Consider the following 9,449-nt stretch of genomic DNA (forward strand, 5'->3'; position numbering starts at 1 on the left):
CAAGGCACCGTGGTGGGAATCCTTCAACTTACTGCTTATTTTGGATGGTCCTGCAAATGAGTATAAATCAGTCACAATCAAGTGCGACCGGTCCTTCATTCACTGTGCGTTTGGCTTCCGTGCCAACCACTTCAGCATTTCTTGGATGTTACAACAAAGGGAAACTTTGGATCATGTTTGCTCGAATGGATGAAAGCCACCAAACGAGTGGCTGCTTGCGAGAACAAAAGAGATGTCGTGTCCGCTCAATGTGTCCGCTCAATGTGTCTCTCTTCAGCTCATTAGTCCGGCCGGTCTGACGTGCTGCTCACAATGGCGATGAACAAAAGCGGCCAGCACAGAGGTAGAAAAGACCTCATTACGGCTGCACCTTTGCTTATGGCTTGGCAAAAGTACACGCCCACCAGCGCCTGCACGACCGCGTGCAAAATGAATGGAGACACGCCGTCTGCTTGCAAGTGACACAAAAGACAATAAAAGCCTGACGTGTGCATTATTGAAAGGCCAGACGCTTTTGGCATCTGCTTGTCGATAAACGAGTCCACCCGTAAAGCGGCGCAAAGCGAGCGTATGCGGCACGTCGCCGCTGCCCCCCCGTGCGCATAAAGAGTCGAGCCACCTGCCATTCATCCACTCCAGCCCCTCCCCTTGTTATGGAGGGGTCGGCCCGGGTCGCCGTGCACCATTCCCCTCCCCATCCCCGTCGTGCGGGCCCGATCGTCACGGCGCTTTTGTCGCCGATGTTGAGACGGCGCGCACGAACGAGCTCTGCCGCAGCAGACGGGCCGGGCCGGGCCGGGCCGAGGCGCCCGAGGGCCTTGTGAATATTTCATGAGGAGCTCCTACCAAAACACAAACGAGAAGAGGAAAAACACGAGCGAGAAGACAGCAGCCGAGAACAATTGAGCGGCGACCGGTCCACTCCTTGAACACAACTTGAACTTGTCTGACGATCGGACAAATTTTTTGTCTGCGTGCATCGTGACATTGACCGGCGACCAATCCAAGGCCAAATTAAATCGGGCGGGATGAATGCCATTTCCATCTGGAGGACAAACGTTGGTCTCCTTTTCCTTGCAACCAAACTTTTTAGACATACACCCGCACCTTATTTAGGATGTAGGAGCAGTTTATGTGTGTGTGTGTGTGTGTGTGTGTGTGTGTGTGTGTGTGTGTGTGCGTGTGTGTGTGTGTGTGTGTGTGTGTGTGTGTGTGCGTGTGTGCGCGTGTGTGCGTGTGTGTGTGTGTGTGTGTGTGTGTGTGTGTGTGTGTGTGTGCGCGTGTGTGCGTGTGTGTGTGTGTGTGTGTGTGTGTGTGTGCGTGTGTGTGTGCGCGCGCGTGCGCGCGTGCGTGCGTGCGTGTGTGTGTGCGTGTGTGTGTGTGTGTGTGTGTCCGCGTGTACACACACACACACACACACAATCTGTTATCCAATCACAGCAGAGTGTGATGACGCTGTCCATTAGCATTGAGAGACTTTGCTGATGTCAGCAAAAAAATGCACACACACACACACACACACACACACACACTGTCCTGAGTTGTACCCTTGAGGGCTTGATTTGCAGATGACAGAGCATCTAACCTCAGGCGCAAAGCAGCTAGCTAATGCAGCTAGCTAATGCATCAGAAGCGGCAATTAGCATTAGCGTTTCACCAGAGGTTGTTTTTCAACAAGCAAGCGCTGTTAACACCAATTCATGACATCAGACTGTGCGACATCACCATGGTAACAGACTAAACAGTCATGCATGGCTCGGACAGCACGCATGCACGAGCCTTCATTTTGGCGGCTTGTTAACACATTACAAACTGGTCCTTGTTTTGTTTTGTTTTTTTGCTGGAATGGATTTGTGGCTTTTTCTTTCATTTGAATGGAAAGAGATGATTTCAGTGTGTTGAGCCATATGACAGCTTGGACATGTGTGATGTCACATCACGTCGGACTTTCCGAGCGAGCCATCTTCTCCTCACCTCACATCCTTCCTGCGAGGCGCAATCGTCCGGGGGGGGGGGGAGGTTTGGGGGGGTCCTTACGTTTTGACGGATCACTCGGGACATTCCGATAATGACTTGCCGGGGCTTGTCGCTTCCGCTCGGCAAGGCCCATGATGGGCCAAGCCGAGGAGGGAAGGCAGCATGTGCGCCGGGAACGGCGCGCACTTGGCTCCGGTTACGTTTGGCCGGTCCCGAGCAGGTACTGGGCCTGAACGTCGGACCCCGTTTTCTTCTTGTACCTCCAGCACCAAATGCTCCCTCTGCTTTGTGCAGGCGACACTCTGACTGGTGTTTTGGGTACCAAACGTCGTCTCAAATCGCCATGGAAACGCTCACTGGATATAACACGCCGCCATGTGTTTTGCTTCTTTTGTGCGCGACGATGGCGTGACGAAGCAGCGGCGGCGTTTTACGGCACGCTCAACGAGGCGGCGGCCAAAGCTTCTTCATAATTCATCAATGGCGCATCAAAGCGACACAAGTTCTTATTAGCCGGGCACGCCAGCTTTCATTTCTTGCAGTTCTTCAGGGAGTTGCGTGGCGCCGCGACACGCGTGCCGCTCTACTCGTCAGGTGCTCAAGTCCTCTCAGCTCGAGAGGCGGCGGGCCGGGAGTGGACGCAAACGGCCGCCGCGAGCGAACCGGGAGCGGAAAGTGGGACACGGTGTCTTACCGAGCGACAATTTCAGACCTGCCGCCGAGATTGACGCTTTAGATTCCGCCACCTCAAAATTGAGGAGTCACGCAGCACTCGCGGCGCTCGCGGCTGTCAAAATCAGGTCAGGCCACGTTCTCGGAGTCGCTCCGGCCGCGGGCTGTTTACAAGGTGCTACTTTGCAGCCAAATCATTTTGCCCCTGCACGCTGGCACGGTGATGTCATCCATTTTGCATCGCTCCTACAAGACAATATCGAGCCTTGTTTACATTGACGCGCGCCAATACCGCCTGCTCTCCAAATAATTAGAATATTGTGTTTGAGGTTTAGGAAGGGGCCCCCTCTCATTAAGGAGGAAAAAGAGAAATGTGGGAACGTGCTAAGCTGGACAACACCATACAAGCGCTGGCAGGGAAAGAAAGATTTCACTTTTCTACTAATTGGACCTAATTGGGCACAGTAGCACATGAATAACACTCTGACGATTGGCCTCGTTAGTCCGACTATTAACCAGCATCTTGGTAAAAACAAAGCGGCTTATTAGGGAGCGGGGGGGCGTGGGGGGTCAAGGTCGGTACACAGATAGAACCAGAACCAGAAGTAAAAGCAAAGCCGAGACTACGACCAAACCGCGAGGCTATACAATGATATTTCCTAAAAACAAAACTACAACCAGAAGCAAATAACCACAGGCATCGCTAAAAGGGGGGCGAAGCCCCAGCTGGCGTCAGAACTCCGAGCGGAACCTCGGCCGCTTACCTTCTTGCACGGCCTGGAAAGGGTTGTTGGCTTGGATGAGCTTGATGGAGTGCGTGATCTTCTCACTCTGCAGCACGTCATCGCTCAGGCTGAGGTCCGACACGGCTAGCTGGAACACCTCGTCGTCCCGGGCCGCGTTCTCCTCAAAGATCGCACCTAAAGAGAATGCAAGAGAGCGTCACGACGGCCCAATAAGCAGAACCGCAAATTCCCATCTCTCAACAGAACCAGAGCTACGCTAGCCGCAGAGCCTTTGGACTCAGCTCCGGTCACTCGGCAGTTATTTGTCAGACGAGCGCTGAGCGAAGCTTCAAATGCCGTCTGACGGTCGCTGGCGAGCGCCTTCGGGTGCTTCCTCGTCAAATCTTGACGGCATCGTCTTGTCCTTGTGTCAAGCTTTGTTGTTCTTGTGTCGAGGTTTTCTCAACAAGAGCCGGCGGCCCAAATGCGTCTCCTCAATTGGGTGACGGCGCCGCATCGGTGCCGGTGATGGACCGTCACAGGGCATCCATCAGCGGGAAATGAACCGCCATCCACATCATCGTCATGTTGCTTGCGTTAACCGAGATGAACGCGTCTTCCTTTTCGTTCCACGCATCCCCGTCGGCCACCATCTTGTCCAAAGACTTTGATCCCATTGGCTTGACACCTGACTCGTTTTTTTCCCCCCTCACTGGTGTGTGGGTGTGTTTTAGCACTGAGTTTAAAAGTGGCCAAGTGCAATGTCATCACTGGCAGGGCAGCATCACGTGACTGACAAGTGGGCGCTTTTTGATGGGCGTTTGATGCCTCGCCGGCTTCCCTTCCAGCTCCACTCGCCGCAGCAAACCAGATCAGCGCGCGTCGCCTGCGGCGGCGCTTCCTGTGCAAACCCCGCCCCTTTTTCTAAGTGCGTTTGATGACAAAGTGCGCGCGAGCATCTCGCCAGGCGCCAACAGTGGCCGTTTGTCCTCTTTGTCATGGGCGGCTTAAGATGTGGCGCACGTCCCGCTCAAAGTCTCGCTTCGCTCACTCGGCCAAAAGAGAGAGAGACATGGCGGAAGGACCGCTTCGTTCTTCGTCCTCATGTGACCTGTGACCTTACGACAATTAGGACTCATCCAAAAAGTTGAGTTACTTGAGCAAAAGTAGTGGAAGAGTCGCTTGTGCAGATGACCGCTCCTCTTGTGCCCGACGCGGTGACCCGTCCATGGCGGGCGATGAGCGTTACCAATCATTGTCATCAGCTCACAACAATGTTTGCTTGCCTAAACAAGAGGCAGCGGTTCCCATGACAACAAGAAACCTCTGCACCTCATAGGCATCACGTGACTTTTGATAGAAGGAAATGTGGTGGCACTTTGTTGATGGATTGATGTCGTGCTGCCTGGACAGGAGCGTGGCGCATGCTGGAACGTATTGACGTTCCTGAAATGTCGAGCATGATGCCCACTGGACTTCCGTCATCATGGATGCGCCCAACGTCTTGGACTTGACATCAGATTTTAGGTTCACACCATTTCCGTCCGTCTGCGCCTCATATTTGACACACGTCACATTTCAGATCAGAACATTTCAGGTCGGCACAGTCAGTTGCCGTGCTTCGTTGAGCCGCATTGCCCCGAGCTGCCCGTTTAACACTTAAAGGTGCCAGGTCAGGGCTTTGTATCCTATGTTTGACGTTTGCACCCACTCCAACGTCAACACGACGCACTCTTTCCATGTTTGGATTCCACGAAGGTCGCCATGCACACTTTGAATGAAGCCGACTGTCCCGTCAATGAATGAGCAACAGCTTGTCTTCCTCATCGCGCACCAGTGAAGCGGCGGTCTGCACCCCGTCAACCCCCACCCCCCCTCGCTAGGCAGCATCAGGACCGTATCGCAAGCCCCCCCCCTCCCCCCCCCCCAAAAAAAAAACAGACAAAAGGGAGCTATCGGGTGCCTTACCGATGTGAATGATGGAGTCGGCGTGCAGTGTCGCTCCCTGAAACAGCAGCAAGCACGCGCGCAGCGCAAGCAGCATGCGGGGAGCCATGGCTGCGTGCACGCCCGCGCGCGCGCACGCCCGCGCGCCGACGCCAGCCGCCGCGTCCTCAGTGCGCAAAAAGACCAAGAAAAAAAAGGCAAAAGCGGGCAGAAAAAGGAAAGCAATCCAAAGTGAGCCTGCAGAGAGTGCTAGAAAAAAAAGAGCAACAAGAAGAAGGTGACGAAGGAGGACGACGAGAACGAGAAGCAGCTTCCGGACTGCGGAGGAAGAAAAGCAGCTGAGCCACCAGGATGAAGAGGAGGAGGAGGAGGAGGAGGAGGAGGAGGAGGAGGAGGAGGAGGAGGAGGCGCAGGCAAGAGCTCTGCTCCGTGCGCTGCGCCTTTGCTACACTGACGATTGAGAGCGGGAAGGGAAGGGGGCTCTGCACGCAGACGCTCTTTTTCTAGCGCTGTCCTTTCTCTCTCTCTCTCTCTCTCTTCTCTCTCTCTCTCTCTCTCTCTCTCTCTCTCTCTCTCTCTCTCTCTCTCACTGACTTTGAGCAAGGGGAAATGTGATCCCGTGATTGGTCGCCAGCCAGTGGTGGGGCAAAACGGAAAGGTCGCCATTAGCAACCATGCTCCTTGAGAGCAGCTTAGTTCTGCAGGGGTCCAGTCTGGGTCCACTGTCGAGTCCGCTCAATGTTTGTGTGACTTGTGCTTGGATGGCGACCACTCCAATGTTGGCCCAAAAAAATAAAAATCCTGGACCGCTACTTGGAAGGAAGTGGTTACCGTGACAACAAAAAACAGAATCATCAGCTTCCAGGGGGAGCTCATGTCAACGCGTGACCTTTGACACCTTCCTCGTATAAGAACCAGTTCACTGTGTCAACTTTACAGCAACGCGCTCACACGCTGTTGGCGATTTGTGGAGCCTTGCTCCCTCTGCTGGCCACAGGCTAATACATTCTTAAAACACCCGGCTAAAAAAACAACCCAATTTGGATTAGAAATTGGACCTGCCCAGGAAAACAAGGAACAAGGAAAACAAGCGCTACCTGCGGAAATGAATCTGAGCACACTAACGTGACTTTTGCTGCCCCCTGGTGGTCCGCGCCCCCACAACAAATCAAACGCGCATGCACGTGTCGTGCTCCGCCTGAATCAATCCATCCATAAATAACTATTTTATAGCTATAAAACTTCTACTGAAGGTACAGCTGCGACACACATAAAAAAACAGCAAAAATAACCTAATAAAATTGCAATATTATTTAAGAATATAGTAACATTTTACTCGCCCATCATCCTGATTATTTGTACACAAAATTCATCCTCCTTTCTTCCTCAAGAAAGATTTTTGGATCCCGCGCTTTCATTGTGGCCCCGAAATGAAATTCTATCTATCCTTTTAAGATTCCCATATTTTTCTTCATCTTTTCGTTGTCCATTTTTCTTGAGATACAACACGATACGATGCTATTCCCTTCTTTATTGTACCTAGCACACCCTCATACACTTACGTTTTTGGCGCGCTTCATTATATTCACTTCCTACTTCCTATTTCCCGTTGCCGCAAACAAGGTAAAAACCAACGTGAAGTGTCCACAGTACATACACGAGAAAATGTCACGTCACTGCAGTAAACACAAAATACGGCATAAGACACAGAACAAATAACACAATAATAATATAATGAGAGCACAAAAAAACTCAACACAATCAAAGCGTGTGAATATGCTGACGTTTTCGTACGCCTGCTAGAAGGCCTTGGTCTCGCCAACTCAAAATCTGATTGGTTGAAGCAACAGTCTGACATTTATTTTATGCTACAGGGCCATTTGGAATTATTTAATATGTATTAAAGAAATGTTAAACACATTTTGTCCGTGAATTAAATTAATACATATTCATGGACAAAATATAATTAACTTCAGTCTGTGATTCAGATATTTTTGGGCCAGTAGAGAAGGTCTTGCAGGCCCTGACGGCCCACCACTGATATATACAAAATTTGCTTCCAGGCGACAGCAGTGTGTGCGCGTGCATGTGTGTCCTCGAGTGAGGTTGGGCGGCTGCCAAGTGTCACTCAAGAGAGGTTGATCAGTGTTCTGTGTGTTTAATTAAAAATGGGCGCGGCGTGGTGCGACCATGAGTGACAGGAAGCGAGAGAGCGTCCTTTGGCAAAGAGATTAGACGCGGGCGTGGGCCAGCCCATGCGGGCGGCCTTTTCAAAAGCGAGCAGCGTGGCCACAAAGGCAGCAACAGGGAGGGAGCCCCTAGCACACCCCAGCCCACCCATCGACCAAGGGCGGTTTTTGGCCGACACTTGCGGAATCGCCAATCCAACGGCTCGGCAGCGGCGGCAGGCCAATGCGGGCCGACGATCAAAGCGCCTGGCGAAATCGCGAGCAAGGCAGCGAGCGGCTTTGGGCCAGGCCAGGCCCCGTCAGGAGACTCCCACTGGTCTTTTGAGGGCAAACTGGAGAACAAACTTTTTGGACATCCAATAGTGGCTCTGGTCGGCCACAATGAGCTCAGCCAAGCCCAAACCGGATGGATTTCTGGAGGCTGATAAAACTCCAGTAAGCGATGAATCAGGCCACGAACTGGAGCCTTTCCCAGCTGTCTTGGGACATGAGTGTCTTTGCTCTTGCTCACAAACAATGAAAATCTTCCTTGAAGCAGAGGAACACCATACTTTGACTGTGGGGACCAACAGGAGGATCACCCCAACACATACACACACACCTCCTGCTGCGTCACATCTACGCTTCATTACAGCCAATCAAACGGCTCATTGACACAAGACTCGCACCGCAGATCAAACCCGACAGTGAACAGGATCCGGAACAGGGCAGACAACAATGGTTTGCACAAAGTTTGTAGGTGTCTTGATACTTTTGACCGAAACTCTGCATCGTGTTCAATGCTTTTGTTGAAAATCCACATTTTCATATTCACAACATAATGTGCTTTGCTGTATAGGACAATGTGCTCGTATTGGGACGGCAACAGGACGGGAAAAGTGAGGATGCTCTTTGTGAGGTTTGGGAAGATGTGACGTCACGCGAGGCTCATCGCTTCATTTGGTGGCTTTCCAATGAAGGTTGAGCGTGCGTGTGCCCTCGCGCGCCTCTAATCCCCTTTTGATGAACTCTCCAAAGTGGACTTCCCGCCGAGCGGGCCGCCTTTCGGCTGCTGAAGCCGCACACGCCCACCACGCAGGCGGCAGCCACACGGGCACATAAATGGGACGGCCGGCCAGCCTCAAGCTCATCACACGCCGTCGCATGCAGCCGAGGAGACAAAAGTTGACGATGCTTCCGCTCCGAAGCCTCTTCACGCCTTTCATCCCGGAGATCCACGCGCTCCAGCACGCCAAGCCCGAGGGCGAGCCTGGCAGTCCCGCGTGCGCCCTCATGCAGCGGAGGTTTGGAGCAGGTGCGGGCGCACTCCTCCATGGCCTCCCGCAGGCGGCGGACGTGCGCACCGTCGAGCGCGCCCAGCGGCGGAGGCGCCTGGCTGCTAACGCCCGTGAGAGGCGACGCATGCTCGGCCTCAACGTGGCCTTCGACCGGCTGCGCAGCGTCATCCCGCAGCTGCAGAGCGACAAGAAGCTGTCCAAGTCCGAGACGCTGCAGATGGCGCAGATCTACATCGCCACACTCAATGAGCTGCTGCGTGGCGGAGGTGGCGGCACGCCGGAGGAGACGGAATGGGAGGAAGGGAGCGATGGGGAGGCTGTGCGCGGGGAGCCCCTCGGGGAAGAGGGGCCCAGACGAGCGGCCGCCAAATTCTGCAAGGACCACACATACTTGCCGCACTGCAGCCCAAAGTGACTTTTGGACTTGGGGTTCTGCTGCCGCACTTCTTTGTCAACTTTTGGACTTGGGCGTCAGACCTGCTTGCCTGTTAACATACTTGAAGTATTTGTTGCATTGACATGTTTTTTTTTCTCTTCCTAAAATAGTCTCATTAAAAAGTATTCACTGCTTTATCTCTGGCTCCTTGATTGCAAGCAAAATTTCAAACAGTGCACAGCGGTTGTCGGTGCCTTGAAATACAAAAGGGCTGCAATGACAGACT

At 52.9% G+C, this 9,449-nt stretch overlaps 2 protein-coding genes across 5 annotated transcripts in view; one reads left to right on the forward strand and one right to left on the reverse strand.

Moving 5' to 3' along the window:
- Positions 1 to 5,831, reverse strand: part of LOC125991091 (glutamate receptor ionotropic, delta-1) — a 21,449-nt gene extending 15,618 nt beyond the window's left edge. For all 4 annotated transcript variants that reach the window (XM_049758634.2, XM_049758633.2, XM_049758632.2 and 1 more), the window contains exons 1-2: positions 5,343 to 5,831; positions 3,414 to 3,569 (exon numbers count right to left, since the gene is read on the reverse strand). In XM_049758634.2, the coding sequence (XP_049614591.1) occupies positions 3,414 to 3,569; positions 5,343 to 5,430 (244 nt within the window). In that variant the 5' untranslated portion in view covers positions 5,431 to 5,831. The remainder of the gene's footprint in view (positions 1 to 3,413; positions 3,570 to 5,342) is intronic.
- Positions 5,832 to 8,387: 2,556 nt separating this feature from the next.
- On the forward strand, positions 8,388 to 9,360 carry LOC125991127 (transcription factor Atoh1). The gene has a single exon (XM_049758724.1). The coding sequence runs from the start codon at positions 8,612 to 8,614 to the stop codon at positions 9,200 to 9,202; it is 591 nt and encodes a 196-aa protein (XP_049614681.1). The 5' UTR covers positions 8,388 to 8,611; the 3' UTR covers positions 9,203 to 9,360.
- Positions 9,361 to 9,449: the final 89 nt, after the last annotated feature.

The sequence above is a fragment of the Syngnathus scovelli genome, chromosome 21, assembly GCF_024217435.2.
Source record: "Syngnathus scovelli strain Florida chromosome 21, RoL_Ssco_1.2, whole genome shotgun sequence".
Lineage (NCBI taxonomy): Eukaryota > Metazoa > Chordata > Actinopteri > Syngnathiformes > Syngnathidae > Syngnathus > Syngnathus scovelli.

Coding starts and splice junctions, on each gene's coding strand:
- LOC125991127 (XM_049758724.1), top strand. CDS start 8,612: ATGGGACGGCCGGCCAGCCTCAAGCTCATCACACGCCGTCGCATGCAG.